The 17,296-nt window shown below is 47.4% G+C and overlaps 1 protein-coding gene across 2 annotated transcripts in view; it reads right to left on the reverse strand.

The window, feature by feature from the left end:
* Positions 1-15,721, reverse strand: part of LOC130855927 (caspase recruitment domain-containing protein 8-like) — a 38,108-nt gene extending 22,387 nt beyond the window's left edge. The window contains exons 1-3 of one of the 2 annotated variants that reach the window (XR_009054394.1): positions 15,455-15,721; positions 5,750-5,781; positions 1,462-1,506 (exon numbers count right to left, since the gene is read on the reverse strand). Coding sequence is in view for 1 of the 2 variants with exons in the window: in XM_057740020.1 (XP_057596003.1) it covers positions 1,462-1,506; positions 5,750-5,781; positions 15,455-15,486 (109 nt within the window). In the remaining variant the exon portion in view is untranslated. The remainder of the gene's footprint in view (positions 1-1,461; positions 1,507-5,749; positions 5,782-15,454) is intronic. The other variant, XM_057740020.1, reaches the window with a different exon arrangement.
* Positions 15,722-17,296: the final 1,575 nt, after the last annotated feature.

A 17,296-nucleotide genomic window follows, 5' to 3' on the forward strand; every position in this document is an offset into this window, starting at 1 on the left:
TTCTGTTTTACGGCTGAATAATATTCCATCGTATGGTGCTGTGTATTGAATTGTGTCCCCCCCAAAATTCACGTTTGAAGTCCTAACCCACAGTATCTTAGAACATGAACTTATTTGGACATTGAGTCTTTATAGAGGTATTTACCTCAAGTAAAATTAGGTCATTAGGGTGGGCCCTAATCCAGGATGACTGGTGTCCTTACCAAAAAGGGAAATTCAGACACAGAGACACATCACAGGGAGAACATCATGTGGTCGCGATGATGGCTACCTACCAACCAAGGAAGGAGACCTGGAGCAGATCTTTCCTCCTAGTCCTCAGAAGGAACCCACCCTGCCCACACCTTGAGCTCAAACTTCCAGCCCCCAGAACTGTGAGACAATACACTTCTGCTGGTTAAGGCCCCCGGTCTGTGGCACTTTGTTACAGCAGTCCTTGCAAGCTAATACAAACAGGTACACTACATTTTATTTATGCATTTAAAACTTGATGGACTTTTAGGCTGTTTCCAACTTTTGACTGTCATGAATAATGCTGCTGTGAACATTCACGCACAACTTTCTCTTGGGTATATACCGAGGAGAGAAATTGCTTGGTAATTTGTTTAACTATTTGAGGACTACCTGTTTTCCCAGGTGGCTGTGACAATTTACATTCCTATCAGCTGTGCATGAGGGTTCTATTTTCTCCAGGTCCTTGACAACACTTGCTATTATCTTTTTCATTATAGCCATCCTAGTGTGTGTGAAGTGGCGTCTTTCTGTGGTTTTGATTTGTATTTTCCTGAAATGACACTGAGCATCTTTTATGTGCTTATTGGCCATTTGTACATCTTCTCTGGAGAACAGATTTTTTAATCCAAAGGACCTATGTAAACTACCCCCCACCTGTCTCTGCAGACACACCGTGCCCCTGCCACCCTTCCCCTCTCTCTCTGATTCCAGTCTTCTGACCTTCTTCAGTCTCTGCAAACAAGCACTGTGCACCTTTCCCACAATGGGGCCTGCAAGTCTTTTGAACTAAGACAACTCTTTACCCCGCCTTTGCCCTGTTACCTCAATTCATCCTTCAGAGTTCAAGTCAACCGTCACCTCCTCAGGGAACCCTCCCAGGACTACCCTAGCCAAGTATCCACCACCGGGCTGGGCTCACACAGGACCCTGCCTTAGGTTAGTAGAGCCAATCTAGAAAATGGCCTGACTGCCCCATCAGAAAAATTCTCAGTTTCACTAAGTATAGCTTTATCACCAAACTTTAAAGTCACTGATTTCACTAGGCTATACAGTCATGAAAGTTTAAAATTTATTCAACTCTTTCAAGTAGAAAGATGAAAGTCCATACCTTTCACTCAGATTGTTTGAAGTAAAACAGAACAATAAATTGTAATTTATCTTGCTATGAATTAGTTATTTTGTAAAAATTTCATTTGGGCATTTACCAATATTAATGATATTCCTTACCTGATTTAGAGTCCTTTGAAGTATCTAGGTTGGGGCTAGGGCAACCTAAATTTTGAGAAAGAAAATTTAATAGCATAAATACAAGGATAAAATAGAAGATTATGTTCATTTTTGTAAAAGCTGCTAAACCAAAAATAACAGAAGCACCCGCTTCTATAAACTGAATCACCTCTTTAGAGCCAAAGCAGCCTTGCATGTCAAATTAATGCCCAGTTACCAATGGTAAACAATGCCATATTCTCAAAGGAAAAAAGGTTTAGACCAAGAAACCATAAGCCTTTCCCAATAGAGGGCCAACAGAAAGCCAACAAACTTTATAATTACATTTGGTTGGATCCCTGGCAATCTCTCAATTTTGTGCCAAAGGAGTGGCATTGTTTCTTTGTTTGATTAACTCAGCAGCTCCCTAAAAACATCCCTGGCAACTAAGTAACTTGACACCAGAAAGGGAAAAAAAGCACCTGGTTTTAGATTCTGTAACTGAAGGGCAGACAATAATGTTACTGTATCAAAGAATCAGTGTCCTTCCCCAGTTAACAGTCAATTTAGGCAAACAACTGTCAATGATTTAGTGAAATGACACAAATAGGTTGGAGGTAAGGATCTGAAGTTGGCCAGATGAGATGAGACCCGACCAGGGAGGGCCTCGAATACAGGAGAATGACATGGAGATGTGCAATTTATGTGAGAGCTTCAAGCTGGAACGGACCTTGGTGTTCCCCAAGAGGTTGGTGGGCACTGGGGGATACTGACGCTCAGGATACATTAGACTGCAGAGAGCCTGACACTGAGGCCACTGCAGAAATCCAGATATGAAGTGATGAGAGCCTAGGCCAGTGTGGGTCCATGGGAATGGAGACACAGTAAAGTAGAAGGGCTAACTGTTGCAGAAGTTACCAACAATGTTAAATAGAGCAAGATCATCTCTGTGTAGGGAAGGATTGCTCCTTAGTAACCACGCCCCTTGTCCGTATTTATGTGCCAGACTCAATTAGACTGCTCACAGAACAGGAACTAGCACTCTTCCATTTTGTTTGTCTGGAATTTTCACCCACGCCTGGCTGGTGAACAACAGGGGCTTAATTACTGGTTGATTAATTCCCCTGGGCGAGGGCAGAGACTACTGCCCCTTTAAGTTAATGAACATTGACTTAGTGTCCACTGTGTGATGGGAATTCTGCAGAAATTAGGAGAAAATCCACATCCCAGAAACCAGCTTGTGTGAGGACAAGGAGTGGCCACGCATTAGACAAATGAAGAGATCAGGACAATAGGAGACAAAGGAAGGTCGGTATTTTGCTGATTCGAGAGAGAAACTGAGACCACTCAATGACGGTGAGTCCTTGAATTTGGTGGTGCTCAAACAAGCCTTGGTTAAATGTGCAGGATGGGAGAGGCACCTCAGGCAGACAGAAACAGGCAAAGGCAAAAGGAGGGATGGGTGAGGTTCAGGTCAGCGCCAGGAAGCAGAAAAGCCCACCAGATCCAACCCCACACTTGACAGATTCATGACAGCCCCATACACTACACATTCCAGCCAAATGTTACAGAAACCATTATTAGATTTTAATCAGAATACTTTCATTAGGCAGGTTATTATTCTCTGCTGGAAAAATGAGGGAGGGTTACTTGCAAAAGTAAGACAATGGCCCAGCAATGAGCTGCGGCGTTTCTCAGCCGCTCTGCAGTCAAGTGACACAGGTCACTCTCTCCCTCCTCAAGACCCAAAGTGGCCATGGAACCACCCTCCAGAAGGACTCAGAACCATGCAGCACAGGATAAAGAGAAGGAGCCAAAGCAAGAAACACATCACCACACACGGTTCACAGCTTTTAATAACAGGCAGCACAGGCCGAAAAGAAAACTCGACCCTCAGCAACACCCAGACCTAGACAAAGATCTTCCTTTAACAAAAGAGTGTTTATTTGACCCAGTTTCAGGAACAGAATTATGTGCTGTTATTTTCATTAAGTATATAAAATTGATGACAATACTCAAATATTAAAGAAAATATCTAGTCCTTGTGTATAGAACATTTATAGAATTCAGTTGACAGTGCTTCTCTCATCTTACTTTACTGAATTTAAAATAAGGTTAAAAAGAACATTAGAATAACCCAATCCACAAATGGGCAGAAGACCTAAACAGACATTTCTCCAAAGAAGACATACAGATGGCCAACAAACACATGAAAAGATGCTCAACATCACTCATCATCAGAGAAATGCAAGTCAAAGCCACAATGAGGTATCACCTCACACCAATCAGAATGGCCATCATCACAAAATCTGGAAACCACAAATGCTGGAGAGGGTGTGGAGAAAAGGGAACTCTCCTGCACTGTTGGTGGGACTGTAAGTTGGTACAGCCACTATGGAAAACAATTTGGAGGTTCCTTAAAAAACTACAAATAGAACTACCATATGATCCAGTCATCCCACTCCTGGGCATATACCCAAAGAAAACCATAATCCCAAAAGAAACTTGTACCATCATGTTTATTGCAGCACTATTTACAATAGCCAGGACATGGAAGCAACCTAAATGCCCATCAACAAATGAATGGATACAGAAGATGTGGCATATATATACAATGGAATATTACTCAGCTATAAAAAGGGATGAGATGGAGCTATACGTAATGAGGTGGATAGAACTACAATCTGTCATACATAGTGAAGTAAGTCAGAAAGAGAAGGACAAATATTGTATGCTAACTCACATATACGGAATCTAAAAATGGTACTGATGAACTCAGTGACAAGAACAAGGATGCAGATACAGAGAATGGACTGGAGAACTCGAGGTATGGGGGGGGGCGGGGGGTGAAGGGGAAACTGAGACGAAGCGAGAGAGTAGCACAGACATATATATACTACCAACTGTAAAATAGTCAGTGGGAAGTTGTTGTATAACAAAGGGAGTCCGACTCGAGGATGGAAGATGCCTTAGAGGACAGGGGCAGGGAGGGTGGGGGGGACTCGAGGGGGGGGAGTCAAGGAAGGGAGGGAATACGGGGATATGTGTATAAAAACAGATGATTGAACCTGGTGTACCCCCAAAAAAATAAAAAATAAAAAAAAATTAAAAAAAAAAAAAAAGAACATTAGAACCAGACTTTAAAAGGAGAGAGATGTAAGAGCATTTATTTTCTATCCTTAAGTTATAAAAACTACAAAGACCCAAATTCTTTACATTTCATTTTTTTGGACAATCTGTTGAAAAATAATTTTAAAGAAAATTCTGAAAAATTGTCATTATCCCATCATCCTAACCTATTGATTACTTCAACACATTTCTATAAGTTGGTGAATGCATGAGTGTAACAAGGCAACGGCAGCCAATAAATAAAACTAATAAATCATTTTCTTAAAAATACAAATTTCCTAAATGTTGGAGAGGCTGTGGAGAAAAGGGAACTCTCCTGCACTGTTGGTGGGAACGTAAATTGGTACAGCCACTGTGGAAAACACTTTGGAGGTTCCTTAAAAAACTAAAAATAGAACTACCATATGATCCAGTAATCCCACCGCTGGGCATATACCCAGAGAAAACCATAATCCAAAAAAGAAACATGTACCCTAATGTTCATTGCAGCACTATTTACAATAGCCAGGACATGGAAGCAACCTAAATGCCCATCAACAGATGAATGGATAAAGAAGATGTGGCACATATATACAATGGAATATTACTCAGCCATAAAAAGGAATGAAATGGAGCTATATGTAATGAGGTGGATAGACCTAGAGTCTGTCATACAGAGTGAAGTAAGCCAGAAAGAGAAAAACAAATACTGCATGCTAACTCATATATACAGAATCTAAAAAAAAAAAAAAAAAAAAAGGTACTGATGAACCCAGTGACAGGGCAAGAATAAGGATGCAGATGCAGAGAATGGACTGGAGGACACGGGGTTGGGGGGGGCCGGGGGGGTGAAGGGGAAGCTGGGACGAAGTGAGAGAGTAGTATAGACATATATACACTACCAACTGTAAAGTAGATAGCTAGTGGGAAGTTGCTGTATAACAAAGGGAGATCAACTGGATGATGGGTGATGCCTTAGAGGGCCAGGACAGGGAGGGTGGGAGGGAGCCGTGGGAGGGAGGGGATATGGGGATATATGTGTAAATACAGCTGATTCACTTTGGTGTACCTCAAAAGCTGGTACAATAGTGTAAAGCAATTATATTCCAATAAAGAGCTAAAAAAAAAAACAACAACCCAAATTTCCACACAGTATAGGTTAAGTTTTTCGATAACTCAACACTGACTTAGAGTTCCATACCTTTTTCTTCAGAAGAGGCATTGTGATCCTCACTAGAACAAGAAAAGAAAAAGTTTTACAAAATGGATATTAATTTTATACAAAATAATTATGAAAGTCTTCAAAATGATCATACTATGTTTCTCTAGAAATGTTGCAGGTGAACTCTCCCTCCTCAAGGCTCTTCCTGTCGTTTCACTCCCCACCCACTAGCGCCTGACTCCAAATCAGGCGGATGGATGGCACTTAAGGGATCCTGCACATGAAACCCCATTTGTCCGCTCAACAGCTCAACCCCCAGGCACTGCCGGCACCGCTGCACAGGGTCTCTGCACGGCGTCTCTGCACGGCGTCTCTGCACGGCGTCTCTGCACGGCGTCTCTGCACGGCGTCTCTGCACGGCGTCTCTGCACGGCATCCCCGTACCCGCCACGCCCCTTGCTCTGCCGCGTCTCCTGCGATACATCCTCCTCGGCCAACCGCCTGCCTCCAGCCCCTCCTCCTGGTTCCCACCGAGAGCTACTCCTGGAGCCGCCCTCCCGCTCCCACGGCTTCTCACCTGCTTCTCCTCCTCCTCCCTCGGACACAGCGCGCCTGAGAGTTAAGGGCTCAGACAGCTCCCATTCAATTAACCGGTCCTTCCTTTGCCTGACGTGACGTTCCCACCTCACCACCGCCTGGACTCCCTCTGCCGTGCTCGTGCAGGTCTCAGAGGAGAACTCACGCTCCCTGCTTCCCAGTCTCCCCACCCTCTCCCAGACTCACAGCCACCTGCCTTCTGCTCTCCCACATGACCGAAACCACCTGTGCTAGAGCCACCGAGGACTCCTGCCTGACAGAGCCGGTGGGCCCTCTCCATCCTTAGTGACCGCTCTCTCTTCAGATGAAGCAGCTGGCAGGCTCCCCCTGTGGCTTCCAGTCTCTCCCACCTCCCCCTCCCCGGCCTCGGTGCCTCTCAGCCTCCTGGGGATTGGAGGGCTGTGTCCCAGGACCACATCAGTGCACCCTCCTCACACTGCCTCGTGCCAAGGCTTCAGAGCCTCCATCTATGCCCCGTTCCAGGCCTCTTCCCTGAGTTCCAGGTGCCTAGGGCCCGAGGGTCACTTCAGCACTTTAAATTAAATACGGACAGCACTTAATTCATCACTGCCTTCCCCTCTCCAAGAAAACCTGCTCCTCCGGACCTGCCTTCACAGAGAACCAGGGCACCTAACGGAACCTCCAAGTCCTCACTGGCCCCTGCTCCCTGCTGCTCAGCAAGCAGCACAAGCCCAGGTGCTCCCAAGCCTCCTGCAACACATCTCTCACATCTGGCCCCTCCTCAGCGCACACTGTTTCTGCCTCTGCTCAAGCTCCCTCCCTCACTGCTCTCACCCGGCTGGTTGATTATATTCTCCCATAATTACTGTCTTACACACTTGGTTCGTCCCTCATGGGATCATCAGCATGACCTAATCATGTCTTTGCCTAGACCGTTCTGTGGCTTCTCAGTACGTCCTGGACAAAGCCTGAGCTCCCCGGCACGGCACACAAGAACCCCCACCCTGCTTCCTCGTCTCCCACCCTGCGTGCTCCCCCAGAGGAAAAGCTCTCCAGTGTCCCACGCATACCCTGCATAAGGCACACGCACACACACTCACACACACTCACCACTCTCTGCGCCCTCCCCCAAAAAAGACTCACTGCCTGTGGCCTAAGGCCATGCACCCCAACTATATGTGCTCCGTGAACATGTGCTACAATGTGGGGGCATCCCCTGGAGTTGTGTGTGCATATAAGTGACAGCCCTGCCCTCTCCCTTGATGCCCAAACTGCTCCTCATCCCTTAAGAACAGCATTTCTCAACGTGTGGACTGAGGACATGAGAACTCTACAGGGTGCCTTCTAAAAACCATTGTTTCTGGGCCCACTGAATCAGAATCTTTGATGAATAAATGAAAAAGCAGGAAGGAAACAACAATGGTGTTATTTGCACTTATGGGTATTTAAAATCTTTCTGCATTTTCTCATTGAACCATCCCAATAAGCTTATGAAGGCCATTTGACAAATGCAGAGACTGAGGCTCAGAGAGGTTTATTAACTTCCTTGAGGTCACACAGCTAACAGACAGAAAAGGAGCACTTGACCCTAGGCCGTTATGACTTCAAGCCCAACAGTTGCCTGGTACCATGTCTCCCTTCACTCGCCACCACTTCACCCCAAACCCCAATGCTGGTAGTGAAAGTAAACTGAGGAAGAAAACAGTAAAAGCAGCTGCACAACTGCTTGCCCTTTCCTTTCTCTTCTTTAGTCAAGTTAGTCAGGAGCCTCCAGATTTTGAAAACCTCCTTGACTCAGGATTTTTTCTGGTAAACGTTCCCAAGTATTTGGTATTTCCCAAGCTCCATGATTCTAAGAAAAACATGTATTTTCATTTTCAGGCCTAAGTCCTCTTATTTTTTTAATCCTAAACTCCAGCTCAAAAGGTCAGAGAGTGGTGGTAAACCTGAAACTAGGAAACGCTTAAAGACACTAAGAAAGGCTAAAATATGGTTCCCAATGAAATGCACAAAAGAACAAGCCAACCATTGCATCTTTTTTCTCCAGACTCCTACCTCTTATAAGGCAGTCACTGTGCCTTTTAATTTACATAATAATTATGAGAACATGTACTGAGAGCTAGCCATTCTTATTGCACAAAACATGTCTGCTTAAAACCCACTCTATGTCCCCAGTGACAAATCGCATTTTTCTCTTAACTGTCTTCCATATTCCCCTTTCTACAGCTGTTTATCTTTATTTCCATGTGTATACATGTGCCTAGATATCAGAACTTCTCCTAAAAACCTGAACACCTTTATGGAAAACCTTTACTTTCTCCATGTAGTGAGGCTGCAGGGTAGAGGGTCAGCTCTCTGTACCAAAACACCCAACAGTCATGCAGGAAGAGGCTTAGCCCCAAGGTGGAGGAGCCCGCCCACAGAGCAGCTCCACGAGTCACAGCTGGCTGGAGGCAGCAACCCCAGGGGACCCACGGGGGCCTAACCACTTCACAGGGGAGCAGAATTTGCTACCCTAAAATATGTCTCTTTGGCATATTAATTATCTTAAGCTGGTTATTCTCTAAGAAAGAGCAGGGAAGGGAAAAAGCACTGAAAACCAACCAGGAGTTACCCTTTTGTAAGAAACATTTACATTTGTAAGGGAAATCTCCATCTGCAAGGGTGTCCAAATCTGTATCTTATCAGTGGAGAAGGCAGTGACTTAAATCTGCATAACGACCTTCCCCGTGATTACCGGGCTCTTCCTGGTGACCTCCCAGAACTGACTCTCCCCACCCTCAACATCCTCCATGTCTTTAGCTGAGGGTGGTATTTAAGGTGAGGGCTTTGGCCATTTTGGAGAGTTATTAAGTTTCCCTCAGTATCTCCCTTGTGTACCTGTTATTAAACTTTTGTGTGATTTCTTCCTGTTAATTCTCCGGTGATGTTCTCCTGTTTCTGTGTCTCGTCAATTTAATCCTTACACCAGAAGAACCTAGAAGGGTAGAGGAAGACTTTCTTCCTCCTTGACACACTGCATGGATGCTAGTTCCCACATTCTCTCCTCCTTTCTGCTTCTTGCATGTGGTTTGTTAAAAGGAAAACCACGATGACCATGGAGAGAGAGCACCCACTCCAAATGTTCCCAGTGTGATTCAGGGGCTGAAGATCAGCAGGGAAGGGGTGTGGACATTTACTTCATATCACTTAAAGTTCATTACACTTTTATCCGGATTCAACCATGATGAGTAGGTATAATTTCAGGGTCGCCTCATGCCTATCAGCTCCCAGGCCCCGCCTGGTACAGGCCCCTTCCCCTTAGTGAAAGGAGAAAAACCCTGCACTTTGGCGCAGTAAAATCCACCCTGAGGGAGCCTTTCTCCCACCTCTGTACTCGGCCTAACTGCAGCCTGGACAGGTGGATAGTAGGCGCCCGAAGGATTTCACTCAAATTTGGCTCAATAAGTAATAATTCTCCAGTTAAAGGTCTTTAACAATTCTTAAAGCGAAAATAAAACCGCAATATAATAGTTAATATTTTAAAAATATTTACTGTGTGCCTGAACCCAAGCCAAGGACCTGACAGGCACAACAGGCTCACTGCAGCAACCTTTCTAGTGCCTGATGCTGAACTAGTATCATCCCCATTTCACACATGAGGAAATAAGGCTCAGAGACCTTGGCCAACTTATCCACCAACCCTGTCCATCCGATTACAGAGCCCAAGCTTTCATCGGTACATTTCAAAACAAAAAGCCTAAAATTCTGCCAAGCAGGTAAGAACAAAACACTTACCTTCCAGTCTCTCTTCCTAAGGTTCCTACTGTCTGTGAAGGTAATTCTCAACTATGGTCACCTTGTAGTAACTAACGTAAGGTTATTAGGCATAATTAAATCCATAATAAGCCCCAAATCCTCCTTTAACTTTTCACCAGAATTAAACCAACTAGCGTTTTACTTCTTTTGGCCCCCATCAACCCTCTGGGAAATAGGCCAGAAGGAGTTAAACCGGGTAAAGAAAGTGGAAAATAGTTTATGTTAGTCACAAACTAGAGTTAATCTGCATAATCATGAGACACTATACTTTCCAGAGAATAATCCTAATGAAAGTAATACTCTCTATAATACAGATATCTTTTAATCCAATGAAATTAACTCACAGGTGCTGTGCTAAGTGGAGGAGATATAAAAGTAACACGTGACACATGAACCTTGTCCCCAAGGGGCACACTAATGGAAGAGAAAGCAGATCAGGAAATAAGTAAATGTATATGATGTGGGAAGAGCAAAACAGAAGCAAACAGAAGCTATAGTTTTAGCCCAGAGCAGGCTATGATGAACTGGGAAGAATGGAGCTTTTATGCTGAGAACACAGGCATACAACTAAGGCCACTTAAACCACGATGCTAAGGCCAGCTTTCGCATTTTCAAAGAGTGCTACCATTCCTCAAACAGGATCCTCTCACTGTTAGACTCAGATAAAAACTGAAGTGGCAAGGAAACGACAAGATCTTCCGGTCTGATGCATTATTTTACAGCAGGGGAGATGGACTCCAGGAGAGATGAAGTTAACAGACACCCAAGATCACAAAGCAAGTTATAAGCAGAGACGATCTTACAACTTGTCTCAGGCCTCTTGGTTTACCCATTAATTCATCCATTTAACAGACATGGGTGGATTATGTGCCAGGCATAAGTGAACAAAGCCTGATGGGGAAGACTGTCTTCTTGTATCCGAGACAGGAAGTGCTTTGAGAGCACTTGTTTAAGATTGAAGAACTGGGGACGGCTTCCTGGGGAAGTGACATTTAAACTGAGCTACATAGGACAAGCAAGAATGGACAAGAGACGAATGGGGGGGGCGGAGGGGGGGTGCGTCGCACAGCTTCTGTCCGAGGCAGGAAGGAACTGATAGAGGTCCAGGAACAGGAGGAAAGCAAGTGTGGTCAGGAGGAGGGAAGACAGAAAATGAGAGGAGGTGGAGGTGGAGAAACGAACTCTGTCACCAAACTGATGGCAACTCCAGGATGCTGAGTGGCGATCATTCAGTCCACTGAATAGTCTCTGCATGTCCACCTTGGGAAGACTTGAAGCTTGAGAGCAAAGGAGGAAGTCAACAACGCAGGGTCCCAGAATCTGCTGTCATCAGCATCTTTCACGGGGAATGTCTGACCCTGGGAGGCACCCTGACATCCTACCGGCTCAGACACTGCCTGTGTTGAGCCCAAAAGGCCCAAGCATTTCCCCAAAGAAAATTTCAGTTCCCCAGACCACAAAAGCCAGACCACCCTGAAAAGAAGTTGTAGCACCAGATGACAAAAACCCCTCAGAAGGCTAGGTGACTTTAAAGCATACTCCAAGGAAACTGCCTTCACTCAGAATCCAGCTCTGGAAGCCACCTACACAGCCCCTTCCACACTGGTCAGGACAGAGGGACTTCTTGAGCACCAAGCCCTCTGGGACCAGGCCCTGCGGGAGGGTCAGGGGCTCCACAAGGGACAGTTGGGGCGGTAGGAGAGATATGGGCACCATAAGCCACCAGCTGTCAGCACCCCCAGGGGACACTTCCCAAGCCAAGCTGGTTTCCCATCATCACCCAACTTCTTTTATTCTAAGCAGTCCAAAGACTACCAACTGCAATCAGCTCACCCGCAATGGAAGCCATCCCACTGCTTTTTTCTTCTATGTTCAGGTCCCTGAATGAGAGCAAAGCATTCAATGCTTCGAAAGACACTTAGTACCGGCAAAGATAAAAAATCCACAGGTCTGGCTCTCCAGGCTGGCTCCTTCATCTATCCCTTCCTTTTATCAGTTACACCAGTAGGAAAAAAATAACAGTGAAATGGGTAGGTCTTTGGGCATCAAAGGGCTAAAGGATTCACTGCATCATTATTTGTAATTGGCAAAACCTGAAAACTACCATGTTCATCAAGTGGAGAATGGATGAATAATATGCTATCGTCATGTAATGGAATCCTGTAAGCCATGAGAATGAAAAACTGCTTACACACAATCAAGAGAATTAATCTCACAAACATAATGGCACAAAAAAAGCCAGACACAAAAGGGTATATGCTGTTTGATTCTATTTTTATAAAGTTTACAAACTAGCAAAACTAATTTCTGGTCCCTTTGGGGAGAAGGGACAGGAAAGTAAGAGGAAAACAAGGTGGCTTTTAGGGTGCCATGTTCTATTTCTTGACCTGGGTGGTGGTTACACAGATGTGTTCACTTTGTGGTAATTCATGAAGCTGTGCACTTAAGATGTTGTGTTTTCTGTATGACTGCATACACGTACACGCAAAGGAAGGGTTTTCAGCATCTTGGGAAAGGGAAAGTATCATATAGGACTTTAGCTTTGTGGGCCACGTTTGTGAATGGAGAACAACCCTGGGTGGCAGGGGGGTGAGGCAAAGAGGTGACTGCATTGGGGTATGGCCCAAATGGTAGCTGTGGGTTGGCGGGAATTAGGGGGAACAGTTTCAGGGTTTACTCCCTTCTTTCTCCTTGTAACTAACTGCCAATGAAATCTCTGTCTCATGTACTCCAAAGGGAAGTGCAGCCAAGAGGGAAAAGGCTGGAACTAAGCTGGTTTAAGGGAAAAGGGAGGCAACTGGAACATTTCTAGCAGTGAGGGAACAAGGAGGGGAGGAGGAAGAGGAAGGAGGAGGAAGAGGAAGAAGAAGGAAGAGAAAGAAATCATAAGTGCCCAGGGTGGGCAAGAAGGAGAGCTCACCTGACTGGGGACGGATGGGGTGGAGTGACTCCCATGACTCAGCTCAGCAGAGGGGAATCCCTTCTCTACTCCCCTCCCTGAGCCCAGGTCTCATACACACCTAGATTAATGGTTTTATTGCACTGCTTTGCTGTGCTTTGTTTATAAGCCGTTTATAACCCCTGGGAACTAAAGGACCAAGAGGAGTGTGAATGAATGTCTGTGGGGGCCGGGGGGGGGGGGGGGGGGGGCGGCAAGGATTTCACATTCCCCAGCATCTAACACATTGTTTGGCATATAGTTTGCACTATTAAAAAATATATATATTCATTGGACAAATAAATGATAGAAAGAATGTGGTAATTAGATATAAGGTAGAGACTTTCTTAGTGTTTAAAAATCTGTCATAACAGCTTAAATGGCCAAAAATGTGAGAATGGCTAAGTATCAGAGTGACATATTGTGCAGCTACTAAAAATTACAAGTAACAATAGCAACATCTGTAGGATGCTTTACAGTTTACTGAGAAGTGCAACTCCCACTTGTATGACACAATTAAATGGACTTTGCTGCCACACTGAAATGTGTAAATGACACATTAGCAACAATTTCCCTGAGGAGGCCAGAAAGATCAGAGATGGTGGACTAACAAGTTTTCATGGGAAGCGGTTGGGGCGGGTCCATGTTTCAGAGTAATACTGGGAAGGCTGGTAGATGTTTAAGTAGCTCTGTTTGTGTAAGTAACTGTGCTAATTTCACACACTATACTTCAATTCACTTCCTCTTTTTTTTTTTTGAGGAACAAAACTTTACTTTTAGCCAAAATTTTATTCAAATTTCTCTTTAACAATTATCTGAAAGTTTTGCTGTTAACTGACCACCTCTAAAGAAGTGTTTTTGAAGTCCCAAATGGACACAGTTTGTGTCCGAGTGTGGACAGTTTGTGCCACTTCCTGCTAACTTCAAGAAGTTCAACAGCAAAACCTACCACAACAGACTTTTCTAGACTGTCTTCCTGATTGCAAGTGTTCTAAAGAATAGAGGAGAAAAAAAAAAAACAAAAAAACCACAAAACAAACAAACAAATCCTTCCTTCCTTCCTGAGAGAAGCTGGGCCTAATGTTCAATGAATGATCCACGAAAAACTGAAGTCAGGAACACTTTAAACCTCCCCCATTCTCTTCTTCCTCTAGTTGATCCCGTAGAAACTGTTTTGTGGCAGCGACTGTCTGATAAGTAAATTCTCTGCAGTTCTCTGCAGAGTCTCAATCTTTGCCAAGCGCTTCTGCTCTGCTTTGGGTGGACTTCTGGCTAGTACTTACTGCAATGAGATTACCTAAAGGATACATTTCACAAAGAAGCCATCACGTGTCATTTGCTGAACCACTAGATCCGAACACTCCATCTAAAAGCCTGCTTTTGCAGATAGTGAGTCCTGGAGAACCTGACCACAACATCCCAAATCAGCTCTTCATAGACACTCCCACGTAAAAAGCGGCTACTTTTAAAGGTCTGGGGGACGCTGATGACCAACAGGGGCATTGGGTACCTCTACAGTAACAGAAATTCATCAAGCAATGTTGATCTCGCGCCTTCCGTGCTCGAGACATTGCTGAGGCCCCATGGGGGCGGTTGAGGGGATGATGGGCGCAGGGGGGCGGGGGTGTTCCACGCATGGGCAAAAGAGGATTGAGGAAATAATCCTGCTCTCAACTCGAACAACCTGAAAGCCGGGCGGCCGACGTGCTGACGGTGAGTCCTCCTCCAGGTGCAGAGGGCGCAAGGGCTTCCGGAGAGGTGAAGCTCGAGAGCTGGGGGCAAACGAGGACGGCAGAAGCCCGGCCTCGGGGGCGGGGAGCCAGCGCGAAGGCGGGAAGGGCGCGCGGAGAGCAAAGGGATTGCCGCCGAGAGACCTGCCCTCCTCCCCAGCAGCCCGCCGCCCACCTGCCGCCGCCGCCGCCGCCGCCGCCGCCGCGGGGCCCGTGAGCCGGCGCAGAGAAGCCGCGGCGACCGGGGGGGGGGGGGGGGGGGGAGGGCAGCAGCGCAGCCGGTGGCCCCGCCTCCAGGCCGGGCGCCCGGGGCCTCCGAGGCGCGCGCCGCCGCCGCCTCCCGCGCGAGCACCTGCGCGCGACCCCGGCGCCGCCGGCCCAACCCAGGTGCGGCCGTCCAGGCCTCCGGCGGCGGCAGGGGCTCGGAGTCGGGGCCGGAGGGCGCGCCGCCTCCCCCACGCTCCGTGCCCGCGCGGGGCAGGCGCCGCCGCGGAAGGGCGCTTTGTTTGTGCGGCCCGAGCGGGGATGCCGGCGCGGGAGTGGAGCCCCTGCCCCGCCCGGAAAAGGGGGAGAGCAGAGCCCGCGGCGGAGGGCGCGGCAGAGGGCAGAGCCCCCTCTCCCCGCGGCGATGTCGGATGTCGGGGCCAGCCGCACCCCCACCCCCGCCCAGCCCGCTCTCGTCCCGAGACGCCCACCCCCCGGCCCCGCGGCTGCGCTCACCTGCCCGCCGCGACCCCCGCGCCTCCGCTCATCGTCGCTCAGCGTCTGGGAGGCGGCGCCACGCGCGCCCGGGGGCTCGGCGCTCGAGTCGCGCCGGGGCGCCTGCAGGCGGGGTTCGCGGGCGGAGCGCTGCCCTGCGCACCCGGAGGCGGCCGACGCGGCCGGGGGAGGGAGGAGGGCGAGCGAGAGCCACCGGGGGAGGGGACTGGGCGGGAGGGGGCGCCGGGCGCGCTGCTGCAGCCGCAGCCGGAGGCGGCCGGGGCTCCCTAACGGAAACGCACGCTCGCCGGCGGCCCCGCGCGTGCACGCAGGCGTGCACACTCTCACACGTGCGCACACCGGCCGCCCGGTGGCCGCTGACCGCCCTGCGGCAACTGGGTTTGGTGACGCTGAGGCCGAGGCGTCTGTGAAAGAGAAGGGCCAGCGCCATTCTGGAGGGCACGGAGAGCTCGTGACACCCTGACTGGGATTGGATACTCCTGTATCTGGGGGTTTTCACGAGATGCTCCCTCTCCAAGGAATTCCCAGGTTCTCTGCTTAGGATGCGTGAGCCCCCTGAAATTCTCTTTCAGATTTTGTGGTTTAATACAAGTGTCTGGAAGGAGGGATCACAGCTTTCATATGATTAAACGGCTATGTGACCCCCAACCCCCACCCCGAACTGTAAGGATGGGTTGACTAAACCAATGGTTCCCAAACTTTGCAGCACATCAAATCACCCAGGGAGTTTTTCAAATCTCGACGCTCCCACTGGTATCCCAGACCAATTAAATTGGCGTAGTGGGATTCAGTCATGCGTGTTTTTTCAAGATCCAGGTGATTCCAATATTCAGGAAAGTGTGGGAGCCACTGCTTAGACTGTTGGTGGCCCTCGTTGTACAGTTTTCTTTTACCCCGTTTTTCACTGTGATTGTTCACTTGCCTGTCGTTTCCATGAGGTGGTGGGTGTCAGACAGCATCTAGCCCTGGTCTGACTCACACTAAGTGCTCAGGACACCTTTACTGCAGGAAGGAGGTGAAGGAAGAGTCCAAGATGGGTTCTCTACCTTGCAGCCCCCCGTTTGCTCTTTCTGAGATTCCCCACAGGCTGAAATACGCTTTACCTCATGGAAATGGCTTCTGTAATGCCTGAAGCTGGGGAAGAAAATGGGGCATTGCAGCTTGAAGGGATATCTGTCGTTTAAATTCCTACAAATGTCTCCATCCCAGAACACCTCAACCTGCCTCACTGTGACTCAAAGGTCCGGTGTTGGCAGTGTGCGTGTGTACCGTAAAGTCATAACCTCGATGGATGGAACAAAGTCCAGCACTTTGATAAGATACTTTATATTCTGGGAAAAAGCTGTCCTGGTACTATCCCTGGGCCTTGGTGTTCTATTGAACATAAACAGGAACAATTTCTCAGGAGATCAACATCAGATAAGGCCCCTGTGTGACCATGATGGATGAAGACAAGAACAAGACTCCTTAATCACATCTGAACACAGACAAAACATGAACATTGTCCAAGCCACAATGGATACACAGCTGTCCTGGCCAGTTAGAGTGACTGCTGCTGCTTTGCCAGTTACAGCCTTAGCCTCTCTGTAGTCTGCCCTTCTGTGGATAAGATTTATGAAGATACACATTCATAGAATTACCGCCGCTTTTTTAAGCCCTCCCCCAATCAGCTAACAAAAACCCAAGTCCTTTAATAATATCTTAATATCCTTTCACTGACACCTCCAGGATTTCCCATGGTGTGCATTTCCCTCACTGCAATGAGTAATAAATTCAGCTTCTTAAACTAGGTATATTCCTAGTGGCCTTTGCCAAGAGTATTAAAAATAACTTAGTCAACAC

Source organism: Hippopotamus amphibius, chromosome 6 (genome assembly GCF_030028045.1).
Source record: "Hippopotamus amphibius kiboko isolate mHipAmp2 chromosome 6, mHipAmp2.hap2, whole genome shotgun sequence".
NCBI lineage: Eukaryota > Metazoa > Chordata > Mammalia > Artiodactyla > Hippopotamidae > Hippopotamus > Hippopotamus amphibius.